The sequence below is a fragment of the Uranotaenia lowii genome, chromosome 3 (assembly GCF_029784155.1).
Source record: "Uranotaenia lowii strain MFRU-FL chromosome 3, ASM2978415v1, whole genome shotgun sequence".
NCBI classification, from domain to species: Eukaryota; Metazoa; Arthropoda; class Insecta; order Diptera; family Culicidae; genus Uranotaenia; species Uranotaenia lowii.
In genome coordinates, this window is record NC_073693.1 from 42,933,601 (window position 1) to 42,955,362 (window position 21,762).

The window sequence follows — 21,762 nt, forward strand, 5'->3', positions numbered from 1 at the left end:
ACGATAAAAGAAACGCCCTGTGGATTCAACGATGTATTTCGATTTTTTTAACTATAAAAACAAAACTATTGTTGGTTAAAACAAGTGTTTAAAATAGAAGTCTCAAATGTCAGTGAATTTTTGCACGTCACTTCTCGAAATTTTCAAAACTGTTTTCGAATTCTCGTAGGTTGAGTTAGAAGCTGACAAGAAAGTCCTGCTCATTTGATGCTCCGTAAAAGATATCGCTATTTTACCGTACTCTGGAAAATCTCCAAGATCCTCGTTCATTAGTTTGACTGAAACATCCAATTCTCAGGGAATTTAGCAAGAGGAAAAGCGAATGATTTTTCGACTAGAACGGAGGAAATAAAAAACACGCCCGACTGTAACAACGGTTTGATTTATTCTATCCTTTTCAAATGGGCAGTGGTGCCAATAGATTTATAGCAAGGATATAATATTATGGAAACACAGGGGTGTATTCAAGGGCTCATTAATTTTTCAATCGTTCATTCACCCCCCGTTGAGTCTCGCCCTCGAGATCAACCGGAAGTAAGGCTATTTTCGTAACTGCTCTCTTGAACTCGCTGCCACTAGCGGTGCGGACCGTCACCACTCTCACGATGTTGTCTTCGCCGGGATGAAGAATCTCGATGCGTCCAAGTCGCCACTGCTGGGGTGGGAGGTTTTCTTCAACCAGTAAAACAAGATCACCCTTTGTGAACTTTCGAACTCCATCACTCCACTTTTGACGACTTTGCAAATGGTGCAAATATTCACGGGACCACCTTCGCCAGAAATGCTCCTGCATGTACTTCACGTGTTGCCACCTATTCAATCGACCGACCTTTTCCTCCATAAGCGACGACTCGGGTAAGGCCAGTAGAGAACGTCCAATCAGGAAATGCGAAGGAGTTAACGCTGCTGCATCACAAGGATCGTCTGACATCGGGCAAAGAGGTCTTGAGTTGAGTATTGCTTCTGTGCGGACCAGGAAAGTAAGCATCTCCTCATATGTCAATCTTGTTTCTCCAACTACTCGCTTGAGATGATACTTCATCGATTTGACGCCAGCTTCCCATATTCCGCCAAAGTGGGGACTTCTGGGTGGAATAAAATGCCATGTAAGTCCACGAGTTGCACAAAATTCTTGTAATTTGGCACGGTGTAATTCGTCTTCAAATAATTTCCTCGTGTCGGCTAATTCATTATTAGCGCCGACGAAAGATGTCCCATTGTCTGTGAAAATATCGCTTGGTAATCCACGGCGGCCCACAAATCGATTCAAGCAGGCTATGAAATTTTCGGTAGTCAAATTTGTAACCAGCTCAAAATGGGTAGCTTTCACAGTCATACAAACAAACACGACTACGTACGCCTTGTAGGTGTTTCTTCCTCTAGTTCCAAAGGTTAAAGTAAATGGTCCAGCATAATCGATTCCAACCAGTGAAAACGGTGGTGCTGGATTGACTCGGTGCTTCGGTAAGTCTCCCATAAATTGTCGCTCTGGCCTTGCGCGTTGCTTAGCGCAAACAATGCAGTTCGAAATAATTTTCTTAATTATATTTTTAGCACGTACGGGCCAGTACCGTTCTCGAACGATGGCTAGGAGCCCCGAATGGCCAACATGGAGATTTTCTTCGTGCAGTTTGCGAACCAGGATTGTTGTCACGAAGTGTTGTTCAGGCAGAAGGATTTGATGCTTCCAATCATATGGAATAGCAGAATACTTGAGCCGACCACCGACTCGGATGAGCCCGTCGGTTCCAACAAATGGAGCCAAGTTGGATAAATTGTATCGTTTCGTTTGATTGGATTGAATGTCGCTCAACAAAGTTTGGAATGATTGCTGCTGGACAAATCGAAGGATAGTTGTTTCGGCTAACATCATTTCATCAGCAGAAATAAGCGCATTGTAAGGTTGCGTTCGGGCACCCCGTTTGGCGTAACGCAGTACATACACCCACGCTCTTTGCAATTGTCTGTAATTGCTCAGTCTATCCAGACTCATATGTGGCGTTTTGGCTATAATTGTCAACGCCTTGCGCTTACGAAGTTCGGGTATGTTTGGATCATCGAGATCAAATGGAAATGGATCTTGTGGTTGCAGTGAAGTTTCCCATAATGTTGGAGGTCCCTTCCACCACAACTCATTCTCAACTAGCTCGTTAGGGAGAGCACCCCGAGAAATGCAATCAGCGGGGTTAACATTTGTGCGTACATAGCACCATCGAAAATCTTGCGTGAGCTCAACAATTGTAGCAACTCGATTGGATACAAATTGATTAAGCGACAAAGGAGATTTTTTAAGCCAGCACAATACAATTTGCGAGTCGCTATAAAGAATCACATTGTGGAGTTCAATTTGCATTGCTGACATAACCTTCTGCGTAAGCTCTGCTAATAGTTTAGCGGCTAATAATTCTAGTCGGGGAATAGTTACTGGCTTCAAGGGAGCAACTCGAGACTTACTAGTTAAAAGATTTACCTGTGTGGTTCCGTCGGAGGAGATGCTTTTAATGTATATTACCGCACCGTAGGCCTGGCAGGATGCATCGGAATAACCATGGAGCTCGATTAGTGTTGGATGGTTCGCTATCACACGTCTTGGTTTGCGCATCTCGTTGATGGTTGGTAGTTGTTGTTGGAAGTTTTGCCATTTTAGTTGCAGCTCGGTGGGCAACTCTTCGTCCCAGCCTATTCCCAGTCGCCAAATGTCCTGCATAAGAAGCTTCGCCGTGGTGATGATCGGACCCAAAAAACCAAGTGGATCAAAGAGTCGGCCGATGTCAGACAAAACCCTTCGCTTCGTAGTTGAATTACCTTCGGACGGTCGAACGAAAAATCGAAAGAAATCAGCTGTTGGATTCCAGATGAGACCAAGTGTCTTAATCGAATCGTTGACGTCAGAATCGAAACCAATTTGCTTCTCGTGCAAGTCGTTTGGGATAAGTTTTAACACCTCTGGACTACTGGAACAAAACTTATGTACGCCAAAACCACCTTTGGACAGGAGTTGCGTTAGTTGATTGTAGATGTTGATCACCTCTTCGACCGTTTTGCCACCCGTCAGGAAGTCGTCGATGTAGCTATCCATGGAGACGACTCGAGCAGCTGATTTGAATTGTTCGCCTTCATCTGCTGGAGCAATGCTTGTGTTGCATGATGAGGAGAACTTGCGACACCATACGTTACCGTTTGTAGCTCGTAAATGGTACGTTCGCCAGCTTGATTGTACCATAGGATTCTTTGATACTTGCAGTCGTCTTGATGAATTTTGACCTGGCGGTACATTTTCGGGATGTCTGCTGTTAGCGCTACTTGGTGAGTGCAAAATCGGAGCAGAATCGAGACCAGATCGCTTTGCACTGTGGGGCCAACCAGGAGAGTGTCGTTTAGCGAGATGCCAGTTGTTGTTTTCGCTGATGCGTCAAATACGACTCGTGTTTTGGTTGTGGAACTGGACTCCTTGAAGACGGCGTGGTGTGGAATGTAGTATCCCTCGTCGATCAAAGCGCTCACCTCTTTCATGTGACCGAGTGCTAGGTATTCGGACATGAACTCGGAATATTGCTCAGCACGAACTGGATTCCGTGCGAGTGAAACCATTAGCCTGTCGAGTCGTTTCTTAGCGTTGCTGTAGGAACCACCAAGCTGGTCCTTGAGATGGTTGAATGGTAAACGTACCTGGTAGCGGCCATCCTCGTCTCTTGTGTGGGTGAGCTTGAAGTGTTCCTGTACAGCAGCTTCAGCAGCGGATAATGTTGATTCGGTGGCATATTTTCTATTACCCAAAACTTGACCAGTGTTGCGTTGAGTTCGGTGTCTTTGCGGTTGAGCTGACACACGCGTGGGAGAGGTTTGGGTTTTCTGGGCTGAACGTAACCTGACACCACCCAGCCTAATTCAGTCTCAGCCAGGGTGAGGTTGCTGTTATTGATCTTTATTCGACCATCTCGGACCAAATCGAAAAAGATTTCATTGCCAATAATTAAATCGACCGAGCCCGGGACATGGAAAGTTGGATCGGCAAATGTCAAACCGGTCGGGATTTTCAGTGTTTGCGTGTCAACTTCGAAAGGGGTAGATTGGTGGACACCGATGGAACGACCAAAAATTCCAGCATGGAGGTGGAATAATCGTTCACGCAGGATTGGATGCGTGTCGAGAGCGCATAATTGACACGCGTTTGGATGTCATTCAAGCCACTTACCGGAAGGTCCACTCGTCGCATATTTACCATGAGCTTCGAGGCCAGGTTCTCGCTGATGATGTGACTGTCGGATCCGGAATCGAGAAGCGCTCGACACTGAACAGTGGAGCCACCTTTCCCGACAATCAAGACTTGCGCTGTCGATAGAAGTACCTGCTTTGTGATGGCTCCCAAGTGAGTACACAATGTTGTAGCAGAGTACTTCGTTGATGTGGGTGTTTCAGGGACACTTTCTGGTTCTGGCTTCAAACTGCTGGCAGAGTTGGTGGGATGCAAGAAACTGTGGTGCTTTCGATTGCATCCTTCCACCTTGCACCCTTGCTCCGATGGACACTCGCTGACTCGATGCATCGCTCGCAAGCAATTGTAGCAAAGACTGGCCTTTGAGACGACAGCCTTCCTGTCCGACAAATTCATGTGCAGGAATTTGGGACACCGGTAGATGGAGTGGTCTTCTTTGCAGCAGGGGCACGATTGCTTTGCAGTTTGGACGAACGATCGTGCTGCTGGTTTTGGAACGTATGTTGAACGTCTAGCAGGAACTGTTGACTGCTGCCTGGCTGGTTGCTCGAAACGATTTGTGCGCAGCAGAACTCGTCCTCTCTCTCGCAGGAAGTCAACGAATACTTGGAACTCCGGTAGCTCGTTCCTTGGAAGTCTCGTCTCCCACTGCTCTTGGGTTTCCTTGTCCAGTTTTTTGTACAGCACATTGACAACAAATAGCTCAGCCAATCCTTCCACTGGGAAACCATGACCACGTAGAGCATCGGCATGTTTGGTACATGTCTCGACCAGTTTAGTGATGCTTTGTCCTCTATTGTCGATGGTGACCTTCGGGCATTCCAAAATTGCGTCAATGTGCGTGTCCATTATTAGTCGTCGGTCCTCGTAAGCGTTTTCCAAGATTCGCCAGGCCAAATCGTAGTCGTTCGTGTTGATGATATCTTGGTCAATCTTGTCCTTGGCGTCACCGACCAATGAATTTCGAAGGTGCAGGATTTTCATGGCGGGAGTCTCGTTGGCGTACCGCTGCATGATGCTTCGGAAGAGGCTCTTGAAGCTAAACCAGTTTTCCGGATTACCATCGAAGACCGGAAACGGAGCGTGCAGTTGTGGAGCGGCAGCTTGCACGTAGACATGTTGCGGGGGAACTGGTCGAGCCATTTCACTGCTGGTCGATGGGAGAGCGGGAGTGAGACAATCAATTTTTGTTTGGAGCGCAACATAAAGCTGGTTGTGTAGTGTCTCAAAACGCAGATATTCCTCCTTTTGTTCTTCCCGCTCATCTCTCGGCTTGTTAGCAACGATTTCCATATGTACCTGATCGAAATCCTCTACACATTTTCGGAGCGTCTCTAGGTGGAGCTTAAGTAAGTGGATACTCACAGGTTCAGGTTTGAGGGAGTCATTTATCCGAAGCAGTTTTTCGTAAATCAATTCACGGCGGTCGAGAAGAATCGTCAATTCCCGAGTCATCTTGCGCTGCTGGTCACGTAAAGCCTGGGCGGTTTTCTGTTCTGCGACAGATGGCAGAATATTCCTCGGAACCTTGCCTGGATTTGCTCGATGAGGAGTTTCCGATTCGGACATTGATTTTGTAGCACTTTTTATTTTGCACCCGCAGGTGGCAATCACTTTTTATTTTTTCCTCTTGTAGGAAACACTTTTTTTCAAATTCAATTCAATTTTGGATTTAGCCAAAATGGCCGACAGTTTTTTCACTAGTGCCTTGGGCACGATCACACACTCGGCACCAAGATGGTGGACCGATTAACACTAGTGCCACGGGCACACACACACACTACTGTAGTGTCTGACTTTTTACTCGCCAAGATGGCGGACTTTTTCCACTAATGTGCTACGAGCACACACACACTACTAAAAGTCACGGACTTTTCTTCGCCAAGATGGCGGAATGTCTTTGAAATTGTGCGATGCGCACACACACACACAGTCACAATTCGGAAGCAACGGTTTTTTCCAAAATGGCGTCGAGCTGAAAATTTTCGTACACGGTACGAATTCACTCGCGATTAACTTTTTCGATAGCCGGAAATCATTCGAAATTCCTCAGGCTATCCGGATCGATTAGGACCAAAATGTTTTTCGCACAGCTCAGGGAATTTAGCAAGAGGAAAAGCGAATGATTTTTCGACTAGAACGGAGGAAATAAAAAACACGTCCGACTGTAACAACGGTTTGATTTATTCTATCCTTTTCAAATGGGCAGTGGTGCCAATAGATTTATAGCAAGGATATAATATTATGGAAACACAGGGGTGTATTCAAGGGCTCATTAATTTTTCAATCGTTCAAAACCCTCTGGAGCCACTACTGTTGCTTATGCGCCTTATAAAATGATTTTTTTTTATGAAATGAACTTTACTGACTGATACTATTTGATTTTCTTTAGACTACCAAGAAGTTATTTTTTGGAAAAAAAATGTTTTAGAGGAGCAGGAATTCAAACCGACAATTGGAAGGTTCAGTGCGCACTAGCTGACCAACGAAAACGGCCTCAGACTGATAGATTTCGCCACCTCCAAAGGAATGGCCGTACGTAGTACATTTTTCCAGCACCGCCTCCCACATAAGTACACCTGGAGATTACCGTACCAATCTCAATCACAGATCGACCACGTTTTGATCGACAGCCAGCAATCCTCGGACATCATCGACGTCAGATCCTGTCGGGGCGCCAACATCGAGTCGGACCATTATCTGGTGATGGTGAAGATGCCCCCAAAACTCTCCGTAGGGGACAACACGCGAAACCGGCGCCCGCCTCGGTTAAATATCGCGCGACTGAAGCAACCTGAGGTCGCGGCAGACTACGCGCAATCAGTCGAAGCAGCGCTGCCGGCAGAGGGCGAGCTTGCTGGGCTGTTGGGATACCATCAAAACAGCCATCAACGGTGCTGCGAAGATCGTCATCGGGCATGTGGAACGAAATCGACGGAAGGACTGCACAGTGGTCCAAAATGCGAAAAACGTGATCGTTGCTTATAACTTTTTTAGGTCACATTTTAGCATATCGGTGTCTTCGGAGAAGTTTGTCAGTAAAATCAGCTCTATAATAAAAAACTATATTTTTCTGATTAATCCCCCTACAAGTGAGATAAAACTTCTAACTTCTCTGTTATAGGTTTTAGCTCTTTGATGTCTTCGACAAACTTGTTAAAAATCAAATTTTCTACAACTTTGTCTCAGATGCCAAGTTTCTAAAATAATTATTATCCGAGATATCGGCCAAATAAGAAACTTAACCTCTAAAAATCAGTTTTTTAATAATAACTTTTTTCAGTAAATTTTAATTTTAATAAAATGTTCCACAAAGTTGTTTGTCTTACTAAAATACACCACTTTGTTGAACATTCCAAGTTTGTAAAATGTGATACTGCAGAGCTATGTTAAAAAGATTACCGAAAATAGGGCTTTTTCACGCCTTATTTTACAAACACCGGGCAACATCGGGCAGCCCGCTTTGGATGCAAAATAAAGTCGAAGATTTCGTCTACAAGATGCAGGTACAATCGTCAGTATCCACTTGTATCCAAGCGAGATACATCAATTTTACTTTTCCATGTTTGCATTAAAAACAACGAATTCTATGAAAGCACATACAGCGCATTCTACTAGGTACGTGTGTTTTCTTCTAGCTTTTCCCTGCGCGATGTCAGAAGCAAAGGTTTGGAAGCGCATTTGTATTATTAGTACAGGTTATTGTGTGTTCAATTGAAATAGATATCCTCTACAAGCTGGAGATGCTTATAATACAAATGCGCTTCCAAACCTTTGCTTCTGACATCGCGCAGGGAAAAACTAGAAGAAAACACACGTACCTAGTAGAATGCACTGTATGAGCTTTCATAGAATTCGTTGTTTTTAATGCAAACATGGAAAAGTAAAATTGATGTATCTCCCTTGGATACAAGTGGATACTGACGATTGTACCTGCATCTTGTAGACGAAATCTTCGACTTTATTTTGCATCCAAAGCGGGCAGCCCGATGTTGCCCGGTGTTTGTAAAATAAGGCGTGAAAAAGCCCTATTTTCGGTAATCTTTTTAACATAGCTCTGCAGTATCACATTTTACAAACTTGGAATGTTCAACAAAGTGGTGTATTTTAGTAAGACAAACAACTTTGTGGAACATTTTATTAAAATTAAAATTTACTGCAAAAATTTATTATTAAAAAAATGATTTTTAGAGGTTAAGTTTCTTATTTGGCCGATATCTCAGATAATAATTATTTTAAAAACTTGGCATCTAAGACAAAGTTGTAGAAAATTTGATTTTTAACAAGTTGGTCGACGACATCAAAGAGCTAAAACCTATAACAGGGAAGTTAGAAATTTTATCTCACTTGTAAGGGGATTAATCAGAAAAATAGTAGTTTTTTATTATAGAGCTGATTTTACTGACAAACTTCTTTGAAGACACCGATATGCTAAAATGTGACCTAAAAAAGTTATAAGCAACGATCACTGTTCCCGCATCTTTGGTCGCTCCCCAGCCCCTACCAAATTGTGGATCAGACACCAATGGCAAAACAGCGATCGTCGTGACAGTTGAGAAGACAGACTAACTCGTTGAATATCAGCAAGAAAGTGCATCGTCATTCACCTGTTAACTCAGTTAGGAATTTCCAAGTTAAAATTATACAATCACATAGTTCTGTTTCATAATTTGGATAGTGAGTATAAGAAATTTGAATAACTGTTCTCTAAGTTAAAAAATGATACTTTCTAGAATTCCATCGAGTATCTAAACGGATATATTTAACTAACCGTATCGTGGATTTCATAAATTCGGAAATCACACAATGTAAGTGCTCATCTAATATGAAAACTCCTGTAATCCTCAAATTACTATTATCTAAACTTAAAATTATATCGTCATCTAGAGTTCCATCGAATTACTTAACGGTTATAATTACCTTATTGTTGAGGTTAAATTTGGAGGTTATACAATGTAAGTGCACAACTAAAATCGAAATGTAAACCTCGAATAATAAATAAATTTATTAGCTTTTAGCTATGCCAACCAAAAACGTTGCTGCTAAACGAACGTCCGAAACAGCCTCAACACCTCTAAAAGATTGTTCAAACAACATGATGTCAGCGTCCGAAGCCGTTCATAGTTGCCAAGCTGATGGATGCAAGCTCCCGGACTCTAGCCGGATGGTGGCGTGCGACGTATGTGACTCTTGGTGGCATTACGAGTGCGCGGGTGTTGACGATAGCATTGCGGATAAGGATTTCGTTTGTATCCGATGCTCCGCACCAACCGAGAAGCAGACCACTATTATCGCCCCGGCAAAATCACTTACCGGCTCGATGTCTTCGGCAAGCTCCACTGGAAGACGGGCTAAGCTTAAACTGCAGAAGCTGGAGGAGATGAAGGTACTCCAGGAGAAGCAACTAGAGCTTGACCAACGTAAACTTAATCTGGAGAAAGATTTCCACAATGAGAAGTTCCGGGTTCTCGAGGAGGAAGTAGCGGACGAGGAAGAACGGCAAAGCCGAAAATCCAATCGAAGCAACTCGAGTCAAATAATCCAGTGGAAAGTGGATAAACTCCTAGGCAGCGTAGCGAATTCAACTGTTATCCCGCTTGCCAAAGAGGCAGTTCCTACCGTGATGACGACAAACGATGCGATATGCGTGGGTGGTATCCAGGCTCCTGTTGAGCTTCAAGCGGCTCTTGTTTCTACAATACCGAAGCAAACTAGCGTCCTTGCTACAGAACCTGCCCTTATTTATTCACAAAAACCGACAGGTATGTTTATTCCCTATTCCGCGACTGCCGTGCAACAGCCTTTATTACTGCGTACGAGTACCGGTGCGGCGACTGTGGGTGGAGTGAACACCCATGTACACCATTCAATAAGAAGCGCTCTTATGTCCACAAGTGCCGCGGGAACTCCTGCATCAGCACCGATTTATTCGAGTCCATCAGGACCTGTGGTGGCACCTGCGCCTCCTCCGGTGGCCCAAGTTCCTAGCAACCAATGTTTACCAATATCGACGGGGCACTCAATGTATCCGCCCCAAGCTGGTTTAATGAACACCGAGAACGTCGATCTTCCGAGAACTTCATATTACGTGCCCGGTTCTCTCTCGTTGTCAAATCCTGCTGCCGTGCCGAACCCGACGCCAACGCATATGATGAGTCACGTCAACCCAGCGACTGATGATAATTACTTAGCGCCGAGCCCTAGCCATATTGCAGCTCGACAAGTAATGGGCAAAGATCTTCCACTGTTTTCGGGTGACCCCGAAGACTGGCCACTCTTTAGCAGCGTGTACTACAATACGTCTCAAGCTTGCGGATATTCCAATGTGGAAAACTTGTCTCGATTACAGCGTTGTCTAAGAGGACCAGCATTGGATGCCGTGAGTAGCTACTTACTATCCCCATCTACTGTTCCCATGGCAATGGAAAACTTGACAACCCTGTACGGCCGTCCCGAGATCCTGGTTTACACACTTCTGAAGAAGCTGAAGGAGACACCACCACCAAAACCCGATAGACTCGATTCCTTGATTTCCTTCGGTATGTTGGTGCAAAGTCTGGTTAATCACATCGAGGCTGGTCAACAAACAGCACACTTGAATAATCCGACATTACTCTTCGAGCTTGTAGAAAAGCTGCCGGTCAATATTCAAATGGACTGGGGAATATATAAACAACAGTTCTTGGAGCCAAATTTACGAGTCTTTGCGACGTTCATGTCGATCTTGATCAAAGCAGCTACACAAGTGACGTTGCCAAAGAGCGCGAAACCAGATCCAAAAGGGACTAAATCGGAAAGGGGAAAAGAACGTGGCTTCTTACATGCACACGCTGAACAAAATTTTACCTCTGCATCAGAAAAGGAGAGCAGAGAGCCGACAACAAGCGATCCTAAAAAGTGCAAAATTTGTTCCAGATCTGGGCACAAGATTCCCGAATGTACTGAATTCCATAAGAAAACTACTGAAGAGCGTTGGGATCTCGTACATAGTTTGTTCCTATGTCGTACTTGCCTTTACCCGCACGGCAGGCGCCCGTGTAAGCAGAAGAAGGCTTGTGGAGAACAAGGATGTGACTACAAACACCACCCTCTGCTTCACACATTCAAACCATCGTCGCCTGAGGCTGGAACCGTAAATAACCATCGTCATGCGGGAAAATCTTGTTTGTATCGTATTCTTCCTGTGACGCTGCATAGTAAAAAAGGTTCGGTAAACGTCCATGCTTTTCTGGACGACGGTTCGTCCTTAACACTCTTGGAAGAAAGCGTCGCGAACCAACTTGGGCTTGAAGGAGAAACGGGAATGCTATGTTTAACATGGACGTCAAATGTGACACGTGACGAAGCTAATTCTAAATGGGTGAACGTAGATATTGCTGGAGATAAAAAATCACAACAGTACACGCTTTCAAATATACGAACGGTTCAAAAGCTCGCCCTTCCTTCCCAAACGTTACAGTACAAGCAATTGGCTGCAAGATACCCTCACCTGTCAGGACTTCCGGTTACCGACTACGAAAACGCGATCCCAAAGATCCTGATCGGAAATGACAACGCCCATTTGGCGGTCCCACTTCGTAGGCGAGAAAGTGCGAAGGATTCCCCGATCGCTACAAAGACACGCCTTGGCTGGACAATTCATGGTCCTGTCTCAGAGCATAACCCAACGAGCCCAACGTACAGTATGCACATTTGCGAGTGCTCGATAAAATTGGACGGATTACATGATTTAGTCAAGCGGTCGTTCGCGGTAGAAAGTCTGGGAATCTCCCGACACAGTGATCCCGAATCTAATGACGATATAAGAGCTCGGCAGATCCTGGAGGCAACAACGAAACGAGTAGGGCAAAGGTTCGAAACCGGTTTGTTGTGGCGCTACGATGTTCTCGAGTTTCCTGATAGTTTTCCCATGGCCTACAAACGCATGCTGTGCCTCGAGCGACGTATGCAAACTGACGCGATAATTGGGGCCAGTGTAAAACGACAGATTTCCGAATACATTGAAAAAGGTTATTTGCGAGAAGCGACTGTGCTGGAGATAGACAACACCGATGTTCGACGTACCTGGTATCTACCGCTGGGAGTCGTCCTTAACCCCAAAAAAACCCGGGAAAGTTCGTATTTTCTGTGACGCGGCTGCCAAAGTGGATGGTATTAGCCTGAATTCGATGCTCCTGAAGGGTCCGGACTTGCTAGTTTCACTTCCAAAAGTTTTGTTTGGATTTCGGGAACGAAGAATCGCGGTGTGCGCGGACATCAGAGAAATGTTCCACCGTGTTCTTATACGAGACGAAGACATAAATGCGCAGCGAATTCTCTGGCGTGAAGATCCCTCTCTGCCACCCCGAATTTTCCTCATGAAAGTCGCCACCTTTGGATCTACCAGTTCGCCATGCTCCGTTCAACACGTGAAAAATCTTAATGCGCGAGAGTTTGCAGACAGGTTTCCGGAAGCTGTGGAGTGCATCCTGAACTACCATTACATGGACGATTTTTTGAAGAGTTTCGACGACGAAATGGAAGCGGCGAAAAGGTCATTGGAGGTAAAGTATATCCACTCTCAAGCGGGGTTTGAAATACACTCGTGGTCCTCGAACTCGAAAAAAGTTTTGGACGCCGTAGGAGAAACTGATCCAACTTCTATTAAAAAAATTGCTTTGTGCGACCAAACCGTTACCGCAAGCGCGACGGAGCGCATATTGGGGATGCTGTGGTTGCGTGAGGAAGACGCATTCACCTATTCGTCGAACTTAGGGCATGTTCCTGAATGGCCGACTAAGCGAGAAGTCCTACGAGTCGTTATGAGCCTTTATGATCCCCTTGGATTACTTTCGCACTTCATTGTCCATGGAAAAATTCTGATTCAGGATATTTGGCGAACTCAGTCTACCTGGGACGAGCCCATTTCCGAAACTCTGAAGGCTCGCTGGTCACAGTGGATTGATTTGTTTCAGTTTTTGGGAGATATTCGAATCCCTAGACCGTATTTTCCTGGACATTCATCACATGAACTGAGCCCCCTTCAACTTCATGTTTTTGTTGACGCAAGTGAGTCTGCGTACGCTTGTGTGTCGTATCTACGAACGGAAATAAATGGGGAAATAAAATGCGCGCTTGTATCGGCGAAATCAAAAGTGGCCCCCCTGAAAACGTTGTCCATTCCACGGCTTGAATTACAAGCCGCGATCATCGGAAGTCGTCTGTCGAAGAACGCAGTGGAAGCACATTCGTTGGCGATAACTCGAAGGTATTTTTGGACCGACTCTCGCACCGTTTTAGCCTGGATCAATTCTGACCTTCGAAAATACAACCAGTTCGTATCCTGTCGCATCGGCGAGATCTTGGAAACCACTAGTCCGTGTGAATGGCGGTGGATTCCAACCAAATTAAATGTCGCTGACGAAGCCACCAAATGGGGAACTGGGCCAGAATTTTCAAGCACTGCTCGTTGGTTCAACGGCCCTGATTTCCTGTACGGACCAGAGAAGAGTTGGCCACTGCTACCGACGGAATTGATAGAAGTACCTGAAGAACGTCGATCACTTAAACGAGAAGTCGTTAACATTCATCACGTTCCCGAGGTCATCGGTTTGACGATCGATTGGGGCAATTTTTCGCAATGGAACCGTCTACTAAATGCTATTGGGTATGTTTTCCGTTACGTGCACAATTTTTGTCAAACATCAAAGCGCCTTCCAGGTAGAAGTGGACATTTAGAACAAGCTGAGTTGATCGCTGCAGAGAAGCTGATTTTTCGAACCATTCAGAACGAGGTATATTCTGCGGAAATAGCAATACTAAGAGAGGGAGGCGGTCGACGCATAAAACGCAATAGCCCATTGGCTCAATTGTCTCCTTTTATTGACATAGATGGAGTTGTACGCATAGAATCCAGGATCAGCGAAGCCGCATTCATATCATATGATACCCGTAATCCCATAATACTTCCCAAAAAACATCACGCCACCGAGCTGATCGTTTTGTGGTATCATAGAAAGTACTTACACTGCAACACAGAAACGATCATCAACGAATTGAGACAGAGGTTTCACGTGTCGTCATTGAGGACGATGGTTCGTCGCATCCGTAAACAGTGCACACATTGCCAGGTCTACAAAGCATCGCCAGCGGTTCCCCGTATGAGCCCTCTACCAGCAGCTCGCCTTAGAGCTTTTCATCGACCGTTTTCTTTCGTGGGCCTCGACTATTTTGGCCCTATGAACATTAGAGTAGGACGCAGCACGAATAAAAGATGGGTTGCCCTGTTTACTTGTTTGACAATCCGGGCCGTCCACCTTGAAGTCGTTCATTCCCTTACCACAACTTCCTGCAAGATGGCTGTACGACGGTTCGTAGGTCGGCGAGGGCCCCCCGTTGAAATTTATTCGGACAACGGGACGAATTTTTTGGGTGCAAGTAATGAGCTTTTTGAAGAATGCAGGGGTATCAATAAAGAACTTGCTGAGACATTCACCAACACCGTGACAAAATGGTGCTTTAATCCTCCGTCAGCACCGCATATGGGAGGCGCATGGGAGCGCCTTGTACGATCGGTAAAAACGGCCTTTTTTGCCATGACAACAACGAAAACGCCGAATGAAGAAACTTTTTCTACCATACTCGTTGAAGCGGAAGCCCTTGTCAACTCTCGGCCTCTAACTTTCGTTTCCATTGAAGATGACTCCCAGGAAGCTTTGACTCCAAATCACTTCCTTCTGCTTAGTTCCAGTGGGGCAGTTCAACCTTCTATGACAATGGTAGATCCTAGGCTGGCCAGCAGAGACGATTGGAATCACACTCGGCATCTCGTAGACTTATTCTGGCATCGGTGGATAAAGGAATATCTGCCCACCATCGCTAGGCGAACCAAATGGTTCGAAGAAGTGAAGCCAATCGAACCTGGAGATTTGGTAGTTATTATCGACGAAAATCGGCGGAATGGTTGGATTAGAGGGCGCATTTTGGACGTGGCAAAGGGTTCAGATGGGAGAGTTCGTCGAGCTACTGTACAAACATCGAGTGGGATCTTGAAAAGACCGGTAGCGAAGATAGCGGTTTTGGATATCGGTAAGCCATCGATGGATCATTAGTCTTACGGGTGGGGGGATGTTCCCGCATCTTTGGTCGCTCCCCAGCCCCTACCAAATTGTGGATCAGACACCAATGGCAAAACAGCGATCGTCGTGACAGTTGAGAAGACAGACTAACTCGTTGAATATCAGCAAGAAAGTGCATCGTCATTCACCTGTTAACTCAGTTAGGAATTTCCAAGTTAAAATTATACAATCACATAGTTCTGTTTCATAATTTGGATAGTGAGTATAAGAAATTTGAATAACTGTTCTCTAAGTTAAAAAATGATACTTTCTAGAATTCCATCGAGTATCTAAACGGATATATTTAACTAACCGTATCGTGGATTTCATAAATTCGGAAATCACACAATGTAAGTGCTCATCTAATATGAAAACTCCTGTAATCCTCAAATTACTATTATCTAAACTTAAAATTATATCGTCATCTAGAGTTCCATCGAATTACTTAACGGTTATAATTACCTTATTGTTGAGGTTAAATTTGGAGGTTATACAATGTAAGTGCACAACTAAAATCGAAATGTAAACCTCGAATAATAAATAAATTTATTAGCTTTTAGCTATGCCAACCAAAAACGTTGCTGCTAAACGAACGTCCGAAACAGCCTCAACAATCACGTTTTTCGCATTTTGGACCACTGTGGACTGGTTCGAATGCTGCGCGGACGGCAATAGTGCAAAGCGGCACCCGTCGAAATGTGGAAAATCACCGACAGCGGAAGAGGCAACGAGCCTGAATCTTTCAGGAGAAAAAGCCCCGCCTGGAGGAGGAGGAGCTCGAGAAAGCTGGAGCAGCTGCATCGTTCCCAAAAAAACACGAAAGTTCTATCAGAAACTCAACGCATCCCGCAAAGGCTTCGTGCCGCAAGCCGAAATGTGCCTGGATAAGGACGGGGGCATCCTGACGGACAATCGTGAGGTGATCGAAAGGTGGAAGCAGCACTTCGATGAACACCTGAACGGCGCACATGCAGGAGATCAAGGCGGTGGGGGAAGCTACATCGCCGGCGTAGCCAACGACGAAGTTGAGACAGCATTTTTGATAGTATATCAATATTAAATGATAAATAGCAGCACTCTCTGGAGCCACTACTCCTATAATGCATATAGGTTAAAAGGACTAAACTAACAATTGTGATCCGTTAGCAACAGTTTTATTATGCTATACTGCCGTTCTAAGCAAGAATGTCCCATGTGACTTTTGGGTCATTTTCACTTTTTTGCTGGAAACGGTCTCTTTTGGTGTTAACTTTCGAATAAAAACACAAACAAGTATGCTTTGTTCTGAACTTATACGAAATTTTCATCAAGGTGGTTGTCTCTATGTTGATAGTTCTACGCAAGAATGTCACACTAGAAAAAATTGTCTTAAGATGAGTTCAAACTGTTGAATTTAATGTTATTCACTGAAAAGAACACTAAAATAGAGGGCAGAGGAGGAGCGAGAAGCCTTGAGGGTTTTATTCAGAGAAATTTTCACTAAACACTTTTCGGTAGGCACTACTAACAAGATCCATAATCAACTATACATTTTTATATACAAAAAGGAACGTATTCCTCAAATTACGGTTGAGCATGAGTTTTTGGGGAAAAAATAAACTACGCAGGCTTTTAAAATGATAGAAAAATTGTAGCCGTGTGACAGTTTTTCTTAGAACTAGCATCGGCATACGTTCTGATTCTACGCAAAAGTGTCACACGGAGATTTTTGGCTCTAATTTGCTGTTTTTTTGTAGGAAATGTAATTTTTTTGGCAGAAAACATTGTGAAATGGTTAACTTGAACTGTTAACTACGAAAAAACTGTCGGTGAATTTTTAGTTTGAGAGAAAAATTGGAAATATAGCTGATATTTTCAATCGCGTTTTTCTCGTTTGCACGTTTTTCCACATGGGACAATCTTGCTTAGAACGGCAGTATAAAGCTGTAAAAGTGATGTTATGGTAAGATATATTTTTATCTGTACTGTAGTATCTGTACTCACAAATTTCAGTGGCAACTTAGAATTCTTGGCGAACTACAATCAATTTAGAGTAAGACTGTTTGCTTATATTCTTGCTTATCTTGAAGCATAAACGCTATTTAACAAGAGGAAACAATATTTTTGCGAATCGTAAATTACAATTGGTTCAGTTTCTCAGCTTCTGTAAAACAACGTGAAGGACAACGTTTTACGGATCGGAAACAAATATAAAGGCGAATTTGTTTAACAAACGTTTAATACGTGTTTCTCTTTGTAATGGCTACAGAGAACAATGAAGAATTACGCAGAAGGTGGGAATTAGGAAGCTTCTCGTGGAGCGAACTAGAAGCTTGATGGTAGCTGGTTCCAGATTGTGGTGACCCGAACAGAATCATGTTACTATCCGATGACTTAAAACCAAAAAAAAACCTATTTTCAAATAATGCATTAGACTTTCGCAGAACGAGAGCTGTTGGTAACATTTTTTATCTTCCCTTATTAATGCAAAACCTCTTCTGCACATAACATTAATCCTCTTCGGAAAAGCCTAAGAAATCAGACTCACTACTCGAACACTCCGACATTTGCCGGTAAAGTCTTAAATTGAGAGGATCAAAGGTTCCGTCGAAGTCTGGTCAACAATATATCGATTATTATCGAGGACCTTGCGAACCTGATATGGACCCCTGAATTTAGGCTCCAGTTTACTGTTCTCGCCTGGTACCTTAACGGTTCTAACAACTACTAAAGCACCTACTTTGAATTTAGTTTTGTATCGACATTTAGCGTCATACTTTCGTTTCTTATATGCTTGTAACTGTTTTATCTTTTCTACTGCCTCATCTCTTATTTCTTCTAGATCACGATCGGTGACTTGATTCAAGTTTTCAACGAACGATTCAAGATCTGTATCTCGATCAAATTTTCGTCTAACACGGAATAGCAGCTCGTTCTTCTACAAGCTAAGAACGTAGGGTTTTAACTGCTTAGGTTGTTTTCAAGGGCGAACACGAAATTATTGCGACACCGGTAATGTCATTCCAATTTTCTTATAATGTTTAGAATCAAACCAAAATTCTAGGGTAGTTTTTAACATAAATAAAAAAAAAGTTAATCGATGGAGCCTTTTTTTGTGGCGTTTAAATAGCTGTGGGAAGCTGACGCTGAAAAGTGTAGTATCCATGTTTCGACGTGATAGCAAAACCCCATTTGGGAACTTAGTCGACTATCGACTTAGTGAGAGAGCTGTGCTCATATTTGTACAAAGATTATTGAAAGAATAAACGAAGAGTTCTTCTTTTTTGAAGTGACCACAAACGTATCAAGACGTGTTTTTCTATTGCTTCCAGTTGTTACTAAAATTCCCCTAATTTTAAATTGTGTAACTATTTTAAAACAATACATTATATTTGGTGGTTATCACAAAAAGGAAATGTATTATATGCTAGTTTAATGGAATTGCGGTGAACTTTTACGACGAAAATTCTTGATAGAAGAATTAGAGATTGAAATTAAATGACGGATAGATAAAGCAGATGCTTAGTAGGAGAAAATGAGCCAAGAGCATATTTTATGGAAAGCTTCAAAGGTGCGTTCTAGACCCTTTGTCCCGCATCAATTGAATGGCTGGGAGAAGTAATAGCGAGAGGCGCAATTACGTTCACCCATACATCCAACCCGATGGATTGGCAAACCACGTGCTTCCCGGAAAAAAGGAAATGTGGGTAGAGGAGTCTGGGTAATAAAAGTTTAGAATAGGCAGCTTAGAATAGTAAGCGATCTTGAGACGTTGGTTATACCATTCTGCACTTCCTTAAGTCCACTTCGGATGAATATGAACTTAATGCAGAACAAGATAGTGAACTAACCCCTCATGATACCAATTGGAGGAATACGTTGGCGGTTTAAGACAGGTCGCTCAAATAATTCCAACGAAACTAACTACAGTTGTAAATGTGATTTAAAATAATAAAATAAAATGGACAGCCTTCACCATGTTATAGAACTCTATGTTCAGGTGTTGTTTAAATCCTTGGGATGACAACCACATCATGCAAAACCATCTTAGGGGTCCAATGTTTAGACGAGATGGCTTGAATGTTGTTCGAGTTTTCCAAACTCGAAGCTCGTTCGTCATCATCAGAAGGTAACATGAAAAGAAATACAAAAAGAGAAAAGAAGGAAGAGAAAAATAGGATATTAGTTCATTTCATCTATCAATGTATAACAAGAAGCCGTGCTCAAACCAGTAATAATATAGCTTAAATATCTTGACTGATATCGTCTACTTATCAACAGAACAGGAAATGCTGACAATGCTGTTCTTCTAAAACCTAATCAGTTATTCTGGTCAGCCTCTCTGACAAACTATGCTAAGCCTACATAGGGGTTCTATTAAAATATTTGCCTGAAATTAGTTATTTGGACTACCTACTCATTGTTGTTCTTCAAAGTCATACATTCTATTATCTACTTCCATAGATGAATTTCTAACCTAACTGAAAAACGTCAAGATCCGCTAAAAGTGAATAATTAAATAAAACAATTTTTTTAACTGTTTCATGCGGACACAAATTGTTTTAACTTTTTAAATTTGGTGTGGTTTCGTTTACATCAAGTGTAAACTAAACTACACCAAATTTAAAAGGTTTAAACCAGTGTTCCGAATATCACTCATTTTCAATGAATGTTTCTGATTGCAATTCGCAACTGAACGTACAACGGTCGGGTTTCGTTATTGATTGCTACTGGACCTACCCGATCATCGATCGTTCAGTTCATCGCTAAAATACAGATCACCTCGTACACTGCAAAAAATCCACTCCTAGGATGTATGTTTCCTCACACATAAGGTCTTCAAAACTGCTCTACGCATAGATTTCATATACTTCATATGAACATCATATGTCACACATAAATTGTATGTTCGAAATATGAAGTTTATATTATATTGACACATACATCATATGATTTTCCTCTTTGAAAATTTCCATGTGTTCAAAATGGCCACCCTGGAGAAGAAGTTGGTGTGCCCGTTCAAGTGTCAACTAAAATATTTTAATAAGGTAAGTATTACTTTAATAAAAATAAAATGTCGATTATTTATCTCTTCTGTTCTCCCTCACAGGAAGCTTATCCCTGACCACTGCTATTGGAGGCAAGGACATCGGCCCGGTGTCGATCAAAGTCGTCAAATATGGTTCCAGTAGAACATGTTGGACAAACGGGCCGACCGGGAATTTAAGGCGCTTGGTACCATTCGCATACAAGAAATGTACGTATTAGGCTAAGTATTTTTATGTTTAATAAATATTAATAAAATGTTTTGATTGCCAACACCTCACGATTTTTTTTATTTCCCTCCGAAAAACTAATTCCAACAAAAGTAGGTAAGCAAGTAAACGCCTAGGTGTAGGCAAACGTATGAGCGCAATGTAGGCCTATAATATTTATGTGTGGGATTTTAATTTGATGTGACACATATAAAAGTCATATTTTTGTATTCTATATGTGTGGACACGTACTTTTCAAATGGGAATCACATTGCAAAAATCTATAAGGCAAACACATATCCCCAATATGTGGATTTTTTGCAGTGTACGATGCTTGCTGTCAAAACAGTGCAGCACCATCATCAAATTGGAATCTCACCAATGCGCAATGCATATGGCGAATCTTGTTGGTCTTCGATCAGGAGTGAATGGATCAGGCAGTGAGTGAGTGATACATGAAGCCGATCATTAGCGTATTTTGTTTGATTTGATATATAGCAAATTAATAAATTTATTTGTTGTTATAACGTTTTTTAACATCAGTATGATCAAAATCAAATTGAATTTGTATTTGTGAGAAAAAGATGTTCACTTTCGCCATGTTTTTCAAATTTTACAAGTTCTCTTATTAAACTGTCGTCCGTCACGTTAAAACTACTGAGAATTTATGGTGTCGCGCACAACTGTTTGATTTTTCTCGTCCTGCAAAAAATAATTTTGAATTTCATATAATTCAGGCAGATACTGAGTGAGCTACACTCAGGCAAATTCTTATTATAATTTTCATAAGATGCATCTTATGAACCACTTTTTAGAGTGTAAAATAATGTTTCATAAGAGTCTTATGAAATTCTTTCAATTGTCATACGATGTTCTTATGAAAAATAGAAGAAACGGCATTTTGAAAAAATAATGAACACATTCATTCATTGCATCAGTTTTTTTCATCATCTAACAGTACAAAGCAATCGCCAGTTCATAGTGATTATAGTTTCGCTTCTATGTTAAATGTAATTGTTATCTCCGGAATGGTAAGTTCGATTTGGTGATTTGATATATTAGTAAACTAAAAAAAATATTTATTCACTTTTCAGCAAGCTGGTCGGCAAAAAACGCAAGGTAGAAGATCAAGATGCGGCAAAAAAACTTTGATGGAGCCGTCTGTTGATGCGCTGCTGATGGTAACCATGAATGATTAAATTTTAAACAAATTCGG

General features: G+C 42.7%; 2 protein-coding genes across 2 annotated transcripts; one reads left to right on the forward strand and one right to left on the reverse strand.

The window, feature by feature from the left end:
* Positions 1-475: 475 nt before the first annotated feature.
* On the reverse strand, positions 476-5,785 carry LOC129752127 (uncharacterized). The gene is made up of 4 exons (XM_055747920.1): positions 4,196-5,785; positions 3,670-3,821; positions 3,168-3,619; positions 476-3,120 (listed from the first exon to the last, which is right to left on the reverse strand). The coding sequence occupies exons 1-4, from the start codon at positions 5,783-5,785 to the stop codon at positions 476-478; spliced, it is 4,839 nt and encodes a 1,612-aa protein (XP_055603895.1).
* A 6,695-nt stretch (positions 5,786-12,480) lies between these two features.
* Positions 12,481-15,306, forward strand: LOC129752128 (uncharacterized). The gene has a single exon (XM_055747921.1). It carries the CDS (start codon positions 12,481-12,483, stop codon positions 15,304-15,306), a length of 2,826 nt encoding a protein of 941 aa, XP_055603896.1.
* Positions 15,307-21,762: the final 6,456 nt, after the last annotated feature.

Bases quoted from the DNA above. Each gene is read 5' to 3' on its own strand.
- LOC129752127 (XM_055747920.1), bottom strand. From the start codon at position 5,785: ATGTCCGAATCGGAAACTCCTCATCGAGCAAATCCAGGCAAGGTTCCG. The intron at 3,822-4,195 runs GTAAGTGGCTTG...CGCGTGTGTCAG, and splicing joins TGCGACGAGTGGACCTTCCG to CTCAACCGCAAAGACACCGA. The intron at 3,620-3,669 runs GTACGTTTACCA...TGGTTCCTACAG, and splicing joins ACGAGGATGGCCGCTACCAG to CAACGCTAAGAAACGACTCG.
- LOC129752128 (XM_055747921.1), top strand. From the start codon at position 12,481: ATGTTCCACCGTGTTCTTATACGAGACGAAGACATAAATGCGCAGCGA.